Source organism: Podarcis tiliguerta (assembly GCF_965153285.1).
Source record: "Podarcis tiliguerta genome assembly, chromosome: 2".
Taxonomy (NCBI): domain Eukaryota; kingdom Metazoa; phylum Chordata; class Lepidosauria; order Squamata; family Lacertidae; genus Podarcis; species Podarcis tiliguerta.
The window spans coordinates 116794678-116815576 of NC_139535.1; the positions used below are offsets into that span (position 1 = coordinate 116794678).

At 46.2% G+C, this 20899-nt stretch overlaps 1 protein-coding gene across 12 annotated transcripts in view; it reads right to left on the reverse strand.

Annotated features, from left to right (window-relative positions):
* The window catches only part of ARHGEF25 (Rho guanine nucleotide exchange factor 25), a 71954-nt gene that overhangs the window by 15894 nt on the left and 35161 nt on the right, over window positions 1-20899 (reverse strand). For 9 of the 12 annotated variants that reach the window (XM_083428245.1, XM_083428241.1, XM_083428237.1 and 6 more), the window contains 6 exons: window positions 13355-13668; window positions 8784-8861; window positions 7170-7297; window positions 6587-6653; window positions 1475-1578; window positions 1039-1108 (listed from right to left, as the gene is read on the reverse strand). In XM_083428245.1, coding sequence (XP_083284371.1) covers window positions 1039-1108; window positions 1475-1578; window positions 6587-6653; window positions 7170-7297; window positions 8784-8861; window positions 13355-13668 — 761 coding nt within the window. The remainder of the gene's footprint in view (window positions 1-1038; window positions 1109-1474; window positions 1579-6586; window positions 6654-7169; window positions 7298-8783; window positions 8862-13354; window positions 13669-20899) is intronic. The other 3 variants (XM_083428246.1, XM_083428242.1, XM_083428240.1) reach the window with 1 other exon arrangement.

Genomic DNA, 20899 nt, shown 5'->3' on the forward strand with positions numbered 1-20899 from the left:
GAGCACACCGTGTTGAAGGGTTCTGCTGTAAGGATAGTACTGCAAATTTATTTTGGGAAAAGCTTTCCATGGCTAGAGTCTATTTTGTTAGATGTGTGAAGTCATCTCTTAAATAGGTTGTTTTTTTTAAGCAACCTTCCAACAGCAATATTTATTCTTACATATGAATAATTTCCAGCGGAGGCAGCCCTGTTAAATCTGTTGCCTCAGAACCAATGAAGACTCTTAGGGCACCTTAGCAGACTGACAAATATGGCATAATAAACTTTCATAGGCTAGAGTCCACTTCATCCAAGTTTGACAAAATAGAGCCAGAAGATCTAGGAAAATGCAGGAGATGGCAATGGGAGCATCTCATTTCTAGGCAAAGCACTAATAAACACAATATAATATCAAGGAGGGAATGGTTAGGGGGGCCTCCTGGAATTTGAAATTATTCACCAGGTAGCACTTTACAAATAATAAAAGTACAAGGCTATCTCTTCTCACACAATCATGCTCCTCCATGTCAGGATTGCTGATGATGATGTTATTTTTAAAACTTTTTTTAAAAAACCCAGTGTGCATGCTTCTTCTCTATCTCATTCAAGAAAAAAAGGATAGAATTTTTCAGTCAGAGCCAAACTGCCTTGACCTTATTATGCTCCAGCCTAGTAAACTGCACAATTTTGTTGACTTGTTTTGGACCAATTAGCAATCACCTAATTAACAAAAAGGTAAGCAGCTTTTCCCTTCACGACAAACCTCCCCTTCATTATTTTGTAGCTATCAAGTTATCATTTCATTTCGAATCTGGGTTTGTATCACAAACAATTCCAGAGGCAAAGGCAGAAGTCTGCAACAGCTTACAGTGCTTCTAGCCCAATGAAAAGCCCCTGTGTTCAAAGGCAACGTGCATATGTGATGAACAACAGAGGATTGATACCACTGTCACCTCCTGTGCCTAGAATATGATGGAGCCCTGTCCATCTATCCACCACCCATTGTGGCTCAGCTCAGCAGCTCTTCTGTTCTTATTTAGCAATGCCAGGGACTCACGTGCTTTATGAACAGTTCAGCCAGAAGATCAGGGTCCTCAAGACACTTCTCCAGCTGCTTGAGTAAATAACTGGGATCAGGGATAAGAGGGAACAGAAAGAGTGTGAGATCTGCAGGACAAGTTATCTTGCTTCCCAGCCACCCCTGCTTCCCATGGACTCTACTTCAAATGTTTCCCAAGGATGGCTCAAAGGTACTTTTACCTCTTTCAAGGCTGGACAGTGGGTGGCTGGGGGCAGGAGGAGAGCGGCCGCCCACCAATTCCCAATGATGGTGGACCACTGCTGCTCCCCCTCACCTTGTCTGTTCCACACAGGCCACAAGCACCTGGGCCAGGTAATCCAAGAAGAGTCCCTTGCCACATCCCGTTCCGGCCCCATTGTGAGGTTTCCACAGCCAATGCATGACCTGCACCCAGGAATGGGTGCTTACTTACTCTTTGTGCCAGTCATAGATCTGGTGGATGTTCCCAAAGATTATCTTGTCCTTGCCCTTCATGTCCTCTGGGATACCACGGGCACTCATGGTCGCCATATAGCCCTGCAGAAGTCAGAAGAGCAGGCTAGAGAAGGCTGGCTGCCTCCTCTTTAAGGCCAGGGAGGCAGAGCTAGGGTGGTGGCATGAAGGGGAATGTGTCTGGGCTAAGTTAGTGCCCAGAAGAGCGCAGAAGATGGACAGGACCCTGGTGTGAAGCGCTGAGGAAGCAGCCACATTACCCTTGGCAATGGCTTTCCAACTATGCTCAGGGGAACCCTGGCATTCTTCAGAAGCTGATCAGGGATTCCTCAAGGAGCACCACAGAAATGGCAGATAGGCTTCCCCAACAGATAGCTTGCCATTAACCAGATTTCCCACCTGACTGGAACAGCTGCAGAAGACCTTTGGTGCATCCAGTCCACAAGGAAGGGTGATGGAGCAGCACCCTGCACAGAGAGCCTAGCCTAGAACACCCCCCCCCCAACTCTTCTGCAACCCCATTAGGTGTCTGACCACAAAAAAGTTGAACACTTGAAAAACCACTGCCTTGCAGAGCTGAAAAGAGGGCCACTGCATTAGATGCAATTGAATCCCAAATTGGCACCCAAGATGTATTAGGGAAATCCAATTTAAAGTTGCTCAATTTGCATTATTTGTTCTGAACCCCAGTATCTCAGGTCCTTAGCAACATTATACTCCTGTGTGGATGAGCCCTACCCAAGGGCTCTTCCCTGAATTTTCAGCATCTTCCCCCTCTTTTTAAAAAAATGTCTCCAGCCCTTTTATTTATGGAGATATAGGGGAAAGAGTGGAGGCAGAATTCTACCAACGTGGTGAGTAAAAGCAAATCTGTTCCTGCCTTCCAGTATTTTGGCCAACTCTAGAAAGAAAAAAAGTGCTGGGATGATTGACAAGCCAGGGAAGCAGTGCCGTCCTGCTACCTTTCCCCCACCTCCTTGTACTGACCAATGGGCAGCCAGTATTTCTTCACTTTTCAGTTGAAGCAGTAATTTTGCTCCAGTTGACCATGGTTGCATGTATTTCCTACACTGGCGAGTCGGACTCTGATTTTCCTAGCTTGAGAACAAATTGGTGAGCACAGGGCATTAATTTTTCTGTCTCGTGGACATTGTGGTTGGCACGTTGCATTTATTTTGGCAATTGAATTAGAATGAGCTTGCAACAAATTATTTTAATCTAAATCAATGTACTAGAGTGCAGTAGTTATTCTCCCCATTTCGCATTGACTGGCATTGGTTGCTCCCCCCCCCCCCCCCCCGGTTTTAGCACCACTATGTTTTTGCTTACAGGCTGGGGGTGGGGAATCTTGAGTTTTTGCATAATTTGAGATGGCTTAACCAGGACCTTAACTAGGTGGCAGAAATGGTTGGAATGGCTGGTGGCCTGATTTTGAGAACAGGCATGCTCAAAATGGAAAAATAAGGTTGACATAGCAAGTCGTATTAAATATGTAACAATAAAGGCTCAAATAAAATATGTACCACGGATGAGCAAAAAAGCCCAAACAAGCTCAACAGTAATCCAACACAGTCAAACAGCAGAGCCAAAGAGACTATAAAAGGCAAAACTATTTTCATTAAAGGAGGAACAGTTGCCCAGATGAAGGAGGAGCACAAATGAGCAAACCAAGACATAGATGTACAATGTGGCAAGAGACAGAAAGGAACTTCAAGCACAAACTGCTGAAGATATCAATACATTATTTCTTTAAAGGTGTCAGAAGCAGAAAACCAGAAAGAGGCCGGGGGACCTTTATATGGCAAGGAAGCAAAACAAGACCTTTTCGGAAGACAGAGGAATTGCAGAGAAACAGAAGGAATTGTTTGCTTCAGTCTTCAAAACATGCTGGAAGGGTTATCAAGGCTGAATCAGCCTGTCTTAGAACCAAGTGAAAACATTAAGAAGGAACAAGGTTTTCCGGCCAGGTGGCATTCACCCAATAGTTCTTAAAGAACAGATGAAGAACTGCTGAACTATTATATTAGCCTCCTTACAGAGAGGACTTGGAAGGCAGTCAATCTCTTTCTAGTCTTTTAAAAAGGAACTAGGGAGGAAGGGAAGATGCAGGAAATGGCAGCCCTGTCCCAGGTACACTGCTGGAAAGTGTTATTAAGGGCAAAGGTAAAGGTACCCCTGACCATTAAGTCCAGTCACGGACGACTCTGGGGTTGCGGCACTCATCTCGCTCTATAGGCCGAAGGAGCCGGCGTTTGTCCGCAGACATTTGGCCAGCATGACTAAGCCACTTCTGGCGAACCAGAGCAGCGCACGGAAACACTGTTTACCTTCCCGCCGGAGTGGTACCTATTTATCTACTTGCACTTTGATGTGCTTTTGAACTGCTAGGTGGGCAGGAGCTGGGACCGAACAATGGGAGCTCACCCCGTCGCAGGGATTCAACTAAGGCTAGAACAGTTAAATACAGAGGGTGTCTCCAATGCTACTTTCTGCTTGCATAACAAGACTTCCACTTGGACAATGCAACTTCCCCCTCCTTTCCCCTGCAGCCCCTTCAAAATCTGCTCCAGAGGGTTGGAGGGCCTTCCAAAGCAGATTTTGGAGGCATGTGGGAAGAGAAGAGTGGGTTCTGTTGCATGAGAGGAACCCTGTTCACACAACACTGTGAACATAAGACCAATGCTTGCTAAGAAGTCACCCCCCACCTTTAACCCTCAGAGCATTCACAGCCTCCTCCTCTAGAACACTAGGCCCCTGCCCTTGGACCCCAGACCCCCAACTGATCATAAGCCTGGACTGAGGACAACCTCCCCACTCCCATCCCACCCCAAAAGCACATTAAGGAGTCTCACACTCTTTCTTGGAGAGGTTTCCCTGCTTCTCTCCTCATCCAGTTTTTAAAACGAATGAGGAAATAAAAATTTAGGAAATAAAGTATAAACAGGGCTTTTGCAAAGGGAAGTTTTGCCTCATCAATCTTTTGGAATTCCTTGAAATCATCAGCAAACATCTCTCTCATTCTCTGTATATACAGGTAGGCCAGTGGAGATTTGTATCTTTGGCTTTTCAGAAAGAGATTGGGCAAATACTTTCACCAAAGGTTTTTAAGGATATTTAGCAGTCAAGATGGATGGACCCTTCTATGGGTTGGTAACTGATTAAAAGGCAATCACCAGGAATAGATGTAGGAACAGTTGTCACAATGGAGTGATGGAAACAGAGGAGCGTCTAAAAGATCCGTATAAGAACCAGAGCTGCTGTCTTCTTCTAAACTTCTGTGGCACTGGGGGGTATAAAGAGTTAAGCGGCCTAGGTGGAAAATTGTTAAGGATAGTGAAATCCAAAGCTATTTTGGAAAGTTCTGAAAGAAACTCGGCAAGAAACGAAAATGCAATTTAAGGAGCTGAAAAATTATGAAGAACCTAAAACCCATACAGAAAGGTCTAAATTGATTGAACCCGCCTAGGAAAGAGATATTGAAGTCAGAACAGAAAGCTGACTAGTTTAGCAGAAGCAATGGAAGAGCTAGTTCAGTATTTGAATTCACAAGAGGGATGTGCAATGGGATGTTCAGGGTGCCAGCCAGCCAGGCCACTTCTAGGGATATTCCATTCCCTTTCCCCCATCAGTTTGCCGTCTTAACCCAACTGTCAGCCAGTCAATATTCAATGCCCAAAGAGCATGTCCAGTCCTCAGTGAGCTTTTTTTTTTTTTTTACAACCCCCTCTCCAAGTTTTTTCTCCCTGAATATTTTTTGAACTTCTTGCAAACCTTCCAACCTGTTGACAGCTTCCTCTTGTGTGTTTAGCTTCACATAATGAGTCAAACTTCTCTATTTTATGACTCCTGGCGTCAGATTGTAAAAATCAGAACTTTTTTGTTTTTCTGTTTTTTCTGACACCAGGAATCATAAAACAGAGAAACCAACAGGAAAACACTTCAGTCTCCCAAGACATTCTATACAAGATCTCAAAGTAGCTGTCTTATTGAAACGAATTTTAGAAATACACTTGAAAGAGAAGTTGCTGAATTACAACTCATTACCAAACTAAAAACTATGGAGAGACCTGGTCTGAATAGAGATATTGGATTCATGTCCCATTATACATGCTAAAGCTAATTTTGGTCATCCATCCCTTTAAAAATCCCTTGCCCTTTCCTGTGGAACCAACTGCCATCATTAACAGTAATCAACAGCTATAAGGTTGAAGAGACCTCTGCTTCAGAGCATCTGATAAAGTGTGTATACACACGAAAGCTCATACCTAGAAAGCTTATACTTAGTTGGTCTTTAAGGTGCTACTGGAACATCTTTCAATAAAAATATTTTATCTTTCATCATTGTTATTGATCGACAGCAAGTTCAGCTCAAATAAGGGGGACTATTTATCCATGTAAAATCAAGTTATGGAAATAATTTCTACAATTTGTGACTAGAAATCGTGTGGATGAGCCCTTAGTTAGGTCTCCCTAGTATACACTGAGGAAAACTTAGTTAAATGCCACATGGATCTTCCCTTGTTTTTAAAACGAAAAAGGAAGAACAAGAAGCCTAGATCCTTATTGGGGTCCAAATATCGGTACTTTTTCAGATTAAACTCTGCTTAACATTGTCTGTGGTCAATGTTGCTGCCAGGCAAAAGTCATTCGGGCAGAAGTGTGAAAAGCGGGGAGATTTCTGCTCACAGAAGGCAGTGGTTTTGGATACCAGAAGGAACACTGTGTGGGCAGCGGTGGAAACACTCTTATTTCTTTCAGAAAGGGTGGGGCATAAAACTACTAAAATACCAGCATATGGAACAGACTGGTGGGATGTGGCAAGAGCCAGCAGCCTAGGTAGGGGCCTTGGGTATATGGGAAGCCCACTGTGGGCTCTTGGGACTGAGCCTGATCCTTCCTCCACCTTTCCTTCCTAGGTTCCTAGGACAACAACAGGGAGGTCGGATCAAGAAACACAGAGGTGAGCAGCAAGCCGTGTGCTCTCTCACTGGAAGACAAGCAGGTTCTTGCCCAAGGTCCCACAAAAATCTGGAGACGGCCCCGTTGGTGGACAGAGGGGAATCAGTGCCTAAAATGGAGTGGATGTTGGCACCTCCACAATCTGGCCCAGGTCCTCCACGTACATCTTCTCAGTCTCAATCAACTCCCTGAGAACAAACCTGCAGGGGAGAGGAAGTAGCAAGGTCTAAGGGGAAGGAACCTCACTGCGTGACCCCCTTCCCCTCCATTTCCCCCTCCAGTCTCCCTTTTCAAGGCCACAGGCACGCTGCCAGCAAGCTCCTCAACACAGGCCCATGCATGACCCACAGGATGGCCCCTGCCAGCAAGCTGCTCAACATGTTACAGAGGCAGCAGGCCAACATTACGCAGCCATGGTTCACCCATCATACTCAATACATTTTTAGGCATGAATATGCAGACAGCCAGGGGCCACTCCACAAAGACCTTGCAGTGAAAAAATGAGGCACACAGCTGCCTACCTTTTATGGGGCATGTGTTCAAAATACTTGGCGCCAAGGCCCTGAATCCGCTAAACTTGTGAAATAGTGGCTGCGCTTGTGGGTGGGTTTTGGTACCCACCAGGTCTGCGCATCTGCTCTCCCCAGCAGAGGCTGCTCCTCCCCCTGCCCTTCCCACTGCTGCCTGGAAGTCGGTGCACAAGAGAAATCACTTACATACTCTTTTCTAAGGCACTGAGCCTCTCCTCCTCTTCCTGTTCCTCAGAGGCTGGGGGTGGCATAGGAGGTTGTGAAGTGGGCTCGGGGTTTGGAGGGTCACTAAGGAGCAGAGAAGAGTCAGGGCCCTGCCAGGAGAGAAAGGGGGGAGAGAGAAGAGCTTACAACATATCACATTGGGTGGATTAACTGGGGAAAGGGGCACTGGGGACCCATGATGAGACACAAAATATATTGTGTGGGCCAAGAAGGTGTAGCAGGATCTTCTATTTCCCCTAAGCTCACTCACAGCACATCAGGCTCTGAAAGACCAGGGGAAGGAAAGAATGTCCATCATAGATCCAGGAACACTTCTCCAATTTGGAGCAGATACCCTGCTTTTGGAAATGAGTGACTGATTAAGTGCTGAAATAGAGCTGAAAACTAATTTTGGAGGAAAACATTTCAAATAAACCGCAAATCAAATGACATTCACCTAAACATATTCTCATTGTTTTTTTTAATTCAAAATGCCTATCTATATCTATCTATATCTATATCTATATCTATATCTATATCTATATCATCTATATCTATATCTATATCATCTATATCTATATCTCTATATCTATATCATCTATATCTATATCTATATCTCTATATCTATATCATCTATATCTATATCTATATCTATATCTATATCTATATCTATCTATCTATGACAGCTATGTAGCCCTATATACTGGCTCTACATTGGAAAGAAACAAACCATTCAAATTCATTTACAGAACCGTGAAGGAACCAAGCAACGTGTCTTCATAATCCTCAGATTAATTCCAAAAATTTATAAACACATGCCATTTGTTTTCATATTTACTTGATATCATCCTCTTTTCCGAGTCATACTCAAAAAAGTCATTTTCATTAACTGCACCACATTCCACAGTTGTTTTATTTATAATCAGTTTCTGTTGGAACCTGAAGCATTTTCCATCTTGCTATTTTTGCTGGCATTAAAACAATCTGGTGCTTTGACGGGCCTGTTCTAGGATGGCCAGCTATGCGTTGCACAGACACAACCCAGCCCCCCAAATGATTTGCGTCACAAAAAAGGGACACCAATCTGCATGAAATTGCTTGTGGAAATACAGTCCATCTCACCACGGTGGGGAAGACATAAAATGACTTGTGTGCCCCTCTCCACACTTCCTCTTGTTTGCAGCCCCCCACCTCCCCAAACCACTCTTTAGCATTCAATCACAGCAAACATCAGTTTGGGATTTCTCTGGACTGGCATTTGCCTGGGAAAGAAGTGGGGCAAGAGCAAAATCGCTAGTTGTGTCTCCTGAAGTCTGCTGATGGGCAACTTCAAGGCCTCTGCTTTCTCCCTTTTATGGTCTTTTGCCCTTAAATTAGGCATGGACTGGGAAGCCCTCAGAAAGAGAACATTTTCAAATATAGGACTGCCCCCCCCCCACCTTCAAAATAGAGGACTGTTCTCTGTAAAGCAGGACACATAGCTACAGTAGGCCTCTCTGGGGTCCCATGGAGAAGAGGGGGGATTGTTGCCCCCTCAACCTGGTGCAAGACAACGTTGCCTCTTACTTTGCTCCCATCCATCACCCTGAAGCTCACCTGGGTGCTTTTTCCTGAGCCATCCCCTTCTAGCTGGCTGGAGAACAGGGAAAGGTCTGGGAGATGAGCAGTGCTATCCTGTAATGCAAGGGAAGAATGTTAGACAAGGGTGGCAGCCCAGCTCAGCCTTCTGGGGGCCACAGAGAATTCTCTCCCCCCCCCCACATCCCTGTCCAAATCATCAGTCATCCTACGAGAACTGCAGTATTAGAACCTGCCATCCAAATTCCATGTTCGTAGTGTTAGGGCAGAAGGCATGGAAGCCAACAGTGGGAGGTGCCAGAGCCAATGACAGGCAGAGCCAACTATGTAATTCTCAATTTCTCCCCATTCTTCTCTCTTGCTCAGTTGTGCAGGAACCAATACTGGGACCAGGGGTTTATCCATGCTTCCTGAGGTCCTGCTGTTTGGGGGGCAGAGAGTCACTCAGACCTGTTCCTAGAAAGTGTGGGTCAAGCGGAAAACCCCTTGGACCTGCTCTAGGCAACGGGGCAAACGGGAGTGTGGCACTTTCTATTGTGCCAGACGCGGGTGGCGCTGTGGGTTAAACCACAGAGCCTAGGACTTGCCGATCAGAAGGTCGGCGGTTCGAATCCCTGCGACGGGGTGAGCTCCCGTTGCTCGGTCCCAACTCCTGCCAACCTAGCAGTTCGAAAACACTTCAAAGTGCAAGTAGCTAAATAGGTACCGCTCCGGTGGAAACGTAAACGGCATTTCTGTGTGTTGCTCTGGTTCGCCAGAAGTGGCTTAGTCATGCTGGCCACATGACCCGGAAGCTGTACGCCGGCTCCCTCGGCCAATAAAGCGAAATGAGTGCCGCAACCCCAGAGTCGGCCACGACTGGACCTAATGGTCAGGGGTCCCTTTACCTTTACTTTATCCAGGCACAGGTCTCTACTTCAAAGATCCATTTCTGAGCAGCTTTTTTTTAATTTTTACCCTGCGCATTCCTGGAGAAAACCCACATTTTACTGCTGAATCAGAGCAAACTATGATTGTTGTTTGCTCTGATTCAGTGGTAAACATGGGTTTTCCCAGGGAAAGGACCAGAACGACGACAACAACAAAAACTGCTCAGATATGGAACCTTGAAGCTCAGATGTAGAAGCCTAGCAAGAAAGGAAGTCTGGATGAGCCCTAAGGAGGAGGAAGCTAACAGCCAGTGCCACTCTTGGAAGAAGAAAAAGGCAGGCAAGTGCTAGGAGCAAAGTGAGGTTGGTGTAGCAGTGCCTCCCCCGCTCTGGTGGACCAGCCACCACTGCAAGCATTTGCCAGTCCGTACTATTTACAGATCAAACTAGTGTTCCCTCTGTTAGCACCTTTCCACAAATGTGTATAGCAAAATTCGAACAGCCCCTTGCCTTCTGAAGGCCAGGGCACAAGGATCCTAATTGTACAGCTGTCCATGGAGGCGCAGGTCTATACTGTGTCCAGGGCAGCTGTTTACCAGCTCCATCTGGTACGCAGGTTGAGACCCTACCTGCCGGCAGACTGTCTCACCAGAGTGGTGCATGCTCTAGTTATCTCTTGCTTAGACTACTGCAATGCGCTTTACGTGGGGCTACCTTTGAAGGTGACCCAGAGACTACAACTAATCCAGAATGCGGCAGCTAGACTGGTGACTGGGAGCAGCCGCCGAGACCACATAACACCGGTCTTGAAAGACCTACATTGGCTCCCAGTAAGCTTCCGAGCACAATTCTAAGTATTGGTGCTGACCTTTAAAGCCCTAAACGGTCTCGGTCCAGTATACCTGAAGAAGCGTCTCCACCCCCATCGTTTTGCCCGGACACTGAGGTCCAGCGCCGAGGGCCTTGTTGTGAGAAGCCAAGTTTCAGGGAACCAAGCAGAGGGCCTTCTTGGTAGTGGCACCCGCCCTGTGGAACGCCCTCCCACCAGATGTCAAAGAGAAAAACAACTACCAGACTTTTAAAAGACATCTGAAGGCAGCCATGTTCAGGGAGGCTTTTAATGTTTGAAAGACTATTGTATTTTAATATTTTGTTGGAAGCCACTCAGAGTGTCTGGGGAAACCCAGCCGGAAAGGCGGGGTATAATTATTATTATTATTATTATTATTATTATTATTATTATTATTTTCAGTGTTTTCCTTTGCCTATATACAGGGGTAGGGAAATCGGCAGGGGACGGCTGGTGGGTGGGCAAGGCATGTTTCCCCCTACCCACCAATTAACCCCTGTAAATGCCCCTCCCTGACCATTTTTAATTTATTCCATCCCCCCCCCCCCCGCTGTGTTTGACAGCTTGAAGTAAGCCCTGCAGAGGGGCAAAATGTCCTGGCAGAGGCATGGGAGGGGTTAAACCCTCCCCTCAGGTAGTTTGACCCTAATGCAGCAAGAATAAAGCAACATTAGCCTTTAAGAGTAATCAGGACTGTTTATTCTGCCTCCTCCAGTATTCTTTAAAAATCCAAAATTTCCCACTGGGATACTTAAATCCTTCAATCAGAATTATGTAAATCAAGTGCAACTGCTTAATTATGCACCATCTATTCTCCTTCCATTATTTGGGATTTTAAGTATCTCAATGGCGTTTGGTTTTAAAGCAAAAAGGCACAATGGGGGGTGAGAACAAGGAAATGGAACAGGCACCAGTCATGTAAACTTAGACAATTTTTGTCAAAAACGGAAAAAATATTGTGTTTCGGGTTTGCATATGGGTGTTCTGATTTATATCCTCACTTTGCTCAAAAAGAGTCCAATAACTATCAGGTAAAACAATGAAATAAAAAACCAACACCTTAAAAATCTACTCCCCCCCCAAATAAAACCCCAACAGAAGCAGAGATTTCTAAATGTCACCCAAAGGAACCTGATAAAAACAACCAGCTTCCAACAAAATTAAAACCCTTAACAAAAGGGTTAAAAATGGAATTTATACTGGGAGGGGGAGACAAAATAATGTGTTCAGGCAGGCTTCCCTTAGGAATTTCCAAAGCTTGGGTGCAGCTACCAGAAAGGCCCTCACCTTGCTTCCAACCAGATATTTCAGGGACTGTTGGCTTCCGTTTAAGATCTCCTTAAACTGGTAGACTCGTATTAGAAAAGGCAATCCTTTGGATTAATTTATTGTTTTGGATGAGGATATCACTAGAAAGCACTTTCAGATGGGCCCAGAAACATTTTTTGTTTTTTTCCCCATCTGGTGTCAGGAAAGAAATCAGGCTGTGACTGTGACACAAACCCTTTATATTTGAAGCACGTTCTTTCCCTCAAAACTGTAGGTTGCTCAGGGTTGCTGGGAACGGCAACTCTGCAAAAGGCAAACTACACTGCCCAGAATTCTTTGGGGGAAAGGGTGTGCTTCAAAGCTACAGTATGTCAGAGGACACCCACATCCTCTATCACAGCACAGAGATGAGCAACTTACAAAATGGGGGAGAGGAAGAGAGATTGTTTTCTCAGCCCGCAAACAGCAAAGGGTCTTATCGGCACTATGGACCTTTGGCTCCCCCTCCTGTTCCCCCTACAACTCCGTCTACAGCAGGGCTAGTCAATGTGGTGCCATCCAGATGTTGTGCGGTACAACTCCCATTATCTGGGGGGCACCAAGTTGACAACCCCTGATTTGCAGTGCCAGAGCTAAGTGCTGCTGCCAGGTACACAGTGCCAACCAAGCTTCACAGGACAGACCTCCACATTCCCCAGCCTGGTTCCATATTAAAATGAAATTCAGCGACCTCTCTGCAGGAGAAGGGTGAAGAGAACCGGTACGGATTGAAATTGCAGAGGAGAATTAGTAACCAGGGGAGATTCATGCAGGGGAAAGTACTTTAGCTCTGGTGCTTCAGTAGTTACCTGCTAGGATGAGAAAGGAGAAACCCACACCTTCTTCTTCACACACAATATATTAGAGGTTTATTTTTCCAAACCTCTTGCGGACATAAAGAAAAGCCACAATGAAGCAAGAATGCTGGATGGCACAGAGATCTGTCATTTTACATATTCCTTGGGACAATTCAGTGATGGGTGTCGTCAATGAGTTCTGCTCGTGTTCAGGATTTCACCAATGACCACATTTGGCTTTGCAATTTTCCTCCCCCCTGCTCCCTTGGGCAGATTATGGAGGGGGGTTGTTGGTGGTCTTCTCTTACATCACATGGCTTGGCTTACTTGTCCAACTGATATCATAGAATTGTAGAGCTGGAACGCATGACAAAGGTCATCTGGCCCGGCCCCCTGCAATGCAGGAAACCTGCCCACAGCCCTGGGTGGGCTTGAACCACAAACCTTCTGGTTAATGGCCAGAGACACTGACCCACTGCACCACAGAGAGGTGCTCTGTTTGCTTTGCAACAGCCTCCGCCAACCTAGCACACCCTCCAGATGTTTTTGCCTGCCACTCCCATCAGACAGCATGGCTAGTTTGGTGGAAGCTGATGGACACTGCTCTATGGGCATACCTGCGTAGGATGTTCGCCCCCCTGCTTCTGGCATGTTTCTGTCTCAGTTGCCTAAACTCATCTGCAGGGGGCTTGTGGCTGGCTAGTCCAGAAGGGAAAACAAGACAGCTTCTAGCTCATGGCAAGACAGGCATTTCTCTGCTCTCACCGTGCCTACCGACTCCTGCGGCGGGACAGCAAAGGCCCCCTCTGCTTGCCCCAGAAGGCCCAAGTCGATGCTCTTGCGATCTTCCTGGCGCCCGTGCCGCCGAGCCCGGCCCTCTTGTTTCCTGAGTGGGCGTTCGCCCCGAGGTAGCCCACCGGCACTTAGCTTGCGCACGGGGTTGGTCAGCCATTTCTTGAGGGTACTGACCGAGTGGCGGGAGGCGGGGGAGCTGGGAGCCGAGCTGCTGGATGCCTGCGGCTGGATGGAAGCCACGGAGGCAGAGATGCTGCCATCGCTGCCTGCGATGGAGTAAGGATCTGCAAGGAGAGGACAGGCACAAGCAGTGAGTACATGGACTGATTTGGTGACGTTCTCAAAGCACACGCGCAGAGGCTGTGCTTGCTTCCTAAAGGGGAAAGAGGCTGGTCTCGAGGCTTCCCGGAGGAAGGCACACCCTTTGGTCTGGAAACCCTTCCTCCCAATTTAAGAAAAGGTCACTCAAATGCATGCACAAGGCAGGGGAACGGAACACTTTGCAGCCCTCACAGGCATCCTCTCAAGGGCCACGTGCAAGAGGCAAAACCTGGGTAGAGGAATGGATGCAACTCTTAACCTTGCACAGTAAGCTACACTCTCCATACCCATCTCCCTCCAACCAGGCAAGCCTGGTTGTCATTACAGTTCAATGGCACATTCTGTCAGGGACTGGGCGGAGGAGGAATGGTGGAGGTGACCTCGCCATCCTGACCCTTCCATGGAGGAGGAGGAAGACAAGATAGACAGGGGTTTGAGGGAGGTCACAGCTCAGAGGCAGATGAGGGGGAAAGCTGGGAAACCATGGGAGAGCCAGAGCAACACCTGGCTGACATATCATTGAAAACATTCCAGACCCTCCATCTCCCAGAACCTGCTGAGCCTTAAAAGTAGGAGAGCAAAGAGCTCAAAGACAGAGGGCAGGTAGCAGCACCCGTAGAGGAGATGATGAGCATGATGAATGAGGAGACCTCATTCACTCGGGACAATGCCATTAACCAGGAGGCTGGGTTCTATAGCCTCTCTCTGGAAAGACTGAAATAAAAAAGGACTGTAAGAAACTTTTTCTTATCTTATACTTTCCTGGGCAACCAGCTGGGAGCCGCTGACAGCATCCTGACAATTCTGGACATGCAAAAGCAACTGAAGAGGGTCCATAGGAGGACATGGGGCAAGTGTGGCCTGGGGGGAGTCCTGAGGGCTGCATTAGAGAGGCTTGGAGGGCCCCATTGACCTGAACTGCTCCACCTGAAATCCAAGGTGTTAGAAGGAGCAGGCCAGAGCTCAGTGATGACATTATTTGCAGGCAGAAACTCCCAGATTCAAGCCCCTGGTATTTCTAAATCAAGGCACTGATCAGACCCAGACCCCCTTAGCTTCAGCAAATTATTGTTTATTAAATATGCATACTGCCCTTCATCCACAGATCTCAGAGCAGTTCACAACAAATAAATGCAATATAAAAGCACAAATACATGATAAAAACTAGAACAAAATCAAGCAAACAATCCAATACACCGCCCCCCCCCCAAGATTGCTGTACTGTGTGCCTCTCCAGATCGTAGCCCTGGCCTGTGAGACCTGCTCTGCGTTTTCAAATAGCTGCTGGAGCTTACAGCCTCTGCCCTATCAGTGTGAGCATTCAAAGTGAGTACAGAAGTGAACAGAATTACATCACTTTTGATGGTTCCCACCCTCCACTCTGCTAAAATGAATTTCTCCACTTTGTAGAACAGAGACCCATTGGAATGCACATGGGAAGTAGGTGGGTGGTTTCTGCTTCTGTCAATTCACCACTATTCACAGGGCAAAACCCCACATGGCTCCTTCAGCAGCTAAGCTTACCTCCTTCAGAGCCATTAACACTTTATTAAGAAGACATCGCCTTGCACTCCCCTTGTTGCAACTGAACATCTGCTAAACTTTGCTAAGCTCCACACCTGTTACGGGGCATGACCTTTTGGGTTCTTATACACATGATGCCTGATCAGGCTACGAGGTCAGCTCTGCCTCCAACTCCTTTGCAAACTCAGTTGGAACAACGTCAACACAGTTTGGAAGTGGTCAAAAGCATATATTAGTGTCACTCAGGCGCTGTTAGAAAATGGTAATGCCCAATCTCAACATTTAGAATGAAAAGCTGGAAATTGCAGGGTTATGTTCACTTGAAAGCTGTGATAAACATAGCAAATGGCCTTAAAAATTTGGTGAGAGGAAAGCAGTTGTATTAGAAAATGGTGGTGTAAGCTGGAGAAACACAACACAGGCATACAGATCTATGACAGCAGATTCAAGTAGCTCACATCTCAAGATACCTACTTACTGTTTAACATCATGCAGACACTTTGCTCTTCCTCCAAAGAGGTTATACCTACTTCACATATGCATGTGCCCCACTTGGCATTTCTCTACACTTCATTATTATATGCTTGGGGTACAATTTAGTAATTATTTGGCAGTTGCCCCATCAACGAGCTACTTGTGAATGGGACCGTCACAGATACACTATCCACAGATGAAACTTTCATTTCACAACATCATCTCACAATGCAAGGCTTTTATACAGAATCAGTTCCCACATTCAGCTACCAGTCATCAGATTTAAGAAAAATGAGTGTTGCGCACACACACACACACACACACACACAGCCCAGGCACTGATGACTGGCAGCTTAATCTATTTATTACACTTTGATCCCATCCTGCCACCGGGAGTCCATATACTTCTGTATACACTTCTCTTCTTTCCATCTTAGCCTCACAACAACCCTGTTGAGATAGGTCAGGCTGAGAGAGGAGATCACCCAGTGGGCTACATGGCCAAGGAAAGATCTGAACCCGGGTCTCCCTGGTCCTACTCAGAGACTCTCTCACTTAACCGTACCAAATTTGTGAATGAACTTCCATGAATGTTGCCAGTAATGTTCTGGTGGGTCTGAGATTGCCTGTTTGCACATGCAAATCAACAACTTGATGTTGCAGTCATGAAATGATCAACAGGAAGATGCAAACTAACCCTCTTATCATATGTAGTAGTGGCTCAGATGTGGGTCCAAGTCAGTGTCCCGTCTAACTAACTTAAGAGGGCCAGATCTGCTTAACTTCAACAGCAGAAGTTTGCCTTTAGCCTATTTTCTGTATGGTCTTGTGAAGTGGCCCCATGTGCCTAGAAAGATGGGCATGGATGCATGTAGGTGGGCAAGTGCAGAAAGATGTCCGCGTAAGCGAAGCAGGCAGCCGGCATGGGTGAGGAAAGGGCAGCCATGCTCCCCCAGAGGAACTCTGCAGGAAGAGCCTAGCAAGCGCCCAGCAGGAGGCAATAATGCAATGCAGCGGGATGACACCTCCGCCTGAAATAACTGCCTCCATCAGGAACCCAAGATGTGTCAAGCCACAGGCACCTGACCCCACCTTGGAAACTGACATGACAGTGTGAGGGATGTCGCTATGGCAACTGGCCAGCAGTACATATGTCTATGACATTGCTAGGACCAATTGCTAGGCTTAAAAATAACCAATTAGCACCTGCAAAGTGCAGCAAACAATGCCTTCTCTGCAGCCTGCTACCTCATTCTCCCAAAGTCTTAGGCCAACTTCCCACTCAGGTGGCAAACCTGCATCTGGGCTAAAGTGCTTCAGACTGCAGATGAGAGGTCATATTGATTGAATACTCCTCCACATAAAAAATTCCCACCACACAGAAAGCTAGTCTCCATCACCAACACCACTCCAACACTCTAAATTTCTATGTGGAGATAGTTTTTTTTTAAAAAAAATAAATCTATGTAGAGAGAATTATTTTGTCTGCAGGAACATTCAGTCACCCAAGACTCCCCATCTGCAATCTGTAGCAGGTCAGCCCAAAAACAGACCAGCCACCTGAGTAGGGATGGGACTCTAGACCTCCGCCCAGCCTCATCCTGCTTGTTTATTAAAGGTAAAGGTACCGCTGCCCGTACGGGCCAGTCTTGACAGACTCTAGGGTTGTGCGCCCATCTCACTCAAAGAGGCCGGGAACCGGCGCTGTCCGAAGACACTTCCGGGTCACGTGGCCAGCGTGACATCGCTGCTCTGGTGAGCCAGAGCCGCACACGGAACCGCCGTTTACCTTCCCGCTAGTAAGCGGTCCCTATTTATCTACTTGCACCCAAGGGTGCTTTCGAACTGCTAGGTTGGCAGGCGCTGGGACCGAACAACGGGAGCGCACCCCGCCGCGGGGATTCGAACCGCCGACCTTTCGATCGGCAAGCCCTAGGCTCTGAGGCTTTTACCCACAGCGCCACCCGCATCCTGCTTGTTTATTACAAGCACACAATTTCTAGTTCCAGGCTCTTTAAGAAAATATCAAAAAGACAGCTAACACAAGACCCAAGCATGCCGGCAGTCTAAAATGACATCTGGAAAGAGTATGTGTGGCCACTCTCTGTACTCTCAACTAGAGCACTAGGTTTAACTACAGTACTTCTTTCTCAAAATTGGATCTATCACAGCTAAACTTAATTCACAGCTCATGTTGGAGTGTAGCACATGCAGTATTTTGGAGGAGGTACAAACAAACAAACAATTCTTCCCATCTGACTGGGTTGCCCGGGTGACGTTGGGCAGCTCCCAACAAAAAATAGTAAAAACACAATAGAAAACAAAGCCCCCAAACAAAGGATCAAACTACACGTTATACATGGGCCCAGTTTGCACATAACACCCAGCCAACCCATGGCTTCGTTTAAACTGTGTAGCCTCCCAGTGAGATCGCTGCCGTGTTGCTCCTCTCTCTGGTACTCTTGCTGCTATGAGTGAAGCCATGATTTAGTGTGTTTTCTGAATTGGGGCTCGTGGTTTGTCTCTTCAAGACAAACCGTGAGCAGTAAGCCATAGAACAAACCTTCATCCAGGGAAGTTTTTAATGTTTGGTGTCCTATTGTGTTTTAATTTGTTGGAGACCGCCTAGAGTGGCTGGGGTCACCCAGTCAGATGGATAGGTAAGCAAGCAAGCAAGCAAGCAAACAAACAAACAAACAAACAGTTACAGCTTGTGGGACAAACACTGAGCTGGGGATTGAAAACTACACCAAGCCAAACCATGGCTTAGGTCACAGCAGCACTGCAGCAGAAAGACTGGAGGAAGAGTAAATTAGCTGCCATCTTCTCTCTGAGCATCTGCACACTATTGCGCTCATAGTTACAGGTAGCTGTTGGTCTGCCGTAGTCGAAACAAAATAAAAAAAAATACCTTCCAGTAAGTGTGCATGCACACGAAAGCTCATAGCAATAACAAACTTTTTAGTCTCTAAGATGCTACTGGAAGGAATTTTTTTATTTTATTGCACTCATAGTACACCATAATTCAGCTCAGCATTACACAAAAACCAGGTCAAAAGTTGCACTGCACAGATATGCCTATGCTTTTTCTTTATTTGTTTTTAATTACCGGGGTGGATTAGGCAGTGTGGGACCACAGGATGTGGGAAGACGAGCCCTACCATTAGGCAGACAGAGCTGACCATCTCAGGTAGAAGATGCTCCAGGCATTGGTGTCAGCCACCTGAGAGTACTCTTTCGTCAGAGGCCAGAGCTGTGTCTGCTGCTCTCAGGTGCAGTGGAGGACACTCTCCGTAAGATTCCTGTGCTAGTCCAGTCCACAACTATAAGAGAGCTTTGTTTACAGCTTGCACCTTGAGACACCCAGTGACCTTGGGGCAACTGTAATTCAGGCTTGCAGAACTTCAGGAGCTCATCAAGCCAAAGGCAGTCCTCCAGAAGCTCACTAAGCAGCATCAGCCCAAGATATTTTGGTGCCTGAGGCAGAAAGTCCAAATGGCACTCTGCACTGTGATAAAAATAAATAATACAGTGGTACCTCAGGTTAAGTACTTAATTCATTCCGAAGGTCCGTTCTTAACCTGAAACTATTCTTAACCTGAAGCACCACTTTAGCTAATGGGGCCTCCTGCTGTCGCCGCGCCACCAGAGCACGATTTCTGTTCTCATCCTGAAGCAAAGTTCTTAACCTGAAGCACTATTTCTCTATACAAGATTGGATCCAAAAGCTGACAGAATATGCCAATTTAGATGGTTTATCAGAAAAAATAAAGAATAAATCAAAACAGGAATTTGTTTCAAAATGGGAGGTTTTCAAAGAATATCAGAAAAATAAATATAGTAGTTTAAATTCTGTGGCAGCATTCGAGGAACTTCAGTAATAGTTGCAAGGTAGATATAAGAAATTAGATTTATTAAGAATAAGTTTAAATATGATAAAAGTGTGTATTGGCAATAAGTAATATGAATTTGAAATATGGAATAGACGGGAGGTTGGGTCTTTAGTGTTAAGACCAATAGATGTTTTATTGTTTGCTAAGAAAATTATGTGTCTATGGTTATTCTTGTGTGTAATTTGGTATTTGTGGTTTTTTCCCCCTTTTTTCTTGTTGTATCAATAAAAAACTTTATTTTATTTTTTTTAAAATTTTTAATGAAGCACTATTTCTGGGTTAGCAGAGTCTGTAATCTGAAGCGTATGTAACCTGAAGCGTATGTAACCCGAGATACCACTGTACACTAAATCATCAACAACATTAGCTGCTTTTTCACCATTAAATAGCTCCCCACCTTAGGCTTACCCTGTCTAATGCCAGCACTAACTTTGACCAGGCCTAGCATTATATAAAAAAGAACAAGTTGCTACATATTTGGGCACAATATGTGACTAGTGTGTGTAAAGCGGGTGCTGAGCTCGACAAGTCACAACTGTTTGTACAAGTTGTCTGTAAATGCATCATCTCCTGCAATCTGATTCTTGCTGGCCTCTCAAAAAAAAAAATTGGCTAGCAGTATCACAGGAGCATCACACACTCTGAAATATAGCAGACAAGGGGTAAATGGCCACGTTCAGACAAGATTTGTGCCACAAGAGAAGGCCGCCCTTAGCTGCGTGCTAACCAAGCTAATGTCCCTCTGCTGCTTTCCCTCCCCACCTCCACCCCCTAGTTCCATGGGGCAACAGCCTAATACTGGCGGAGGAGGAATGTGGACGGCACGTTCTTTGGCAAGGCCTCCTGCGTAGCTGTGGCTGCGCCATCCACCATCTGTTTTTCAGGAGTTGAATGTGCTGGTGGGTGGAGCCACGTGGGGGGAAGGAGAGCCTCAGAACTCAAAGGCTTTTTTATTATTATTTTAAAAAGACATTTTCTCCCTCTATTCAGCACCAATTTTTCAGGGATTTCTAAAGACAACAGTTCCCTCAGGCGGTACAACCACCCAGCAGGGAAATTTTTCCACATTCTATTTTCAGTCAGTATCAAAAAACGGCACCCAGGGAGGGTTCTGAGATGGGCTTGATCTGAGCCCAGAGCTGACTATGGCAGGGCTCCAGAGCCCATTTTTAAGCATCAGGCTCAGCCCCGAGAACATGGGAAATAACGGAACAGAAAAACTCGTAAGCATGTGGAAAGGGTCTTTCTGTCTCTCCTTTCGCCTGCTCCATAACAAACCAAGACCATAACTGGGATTGGACAG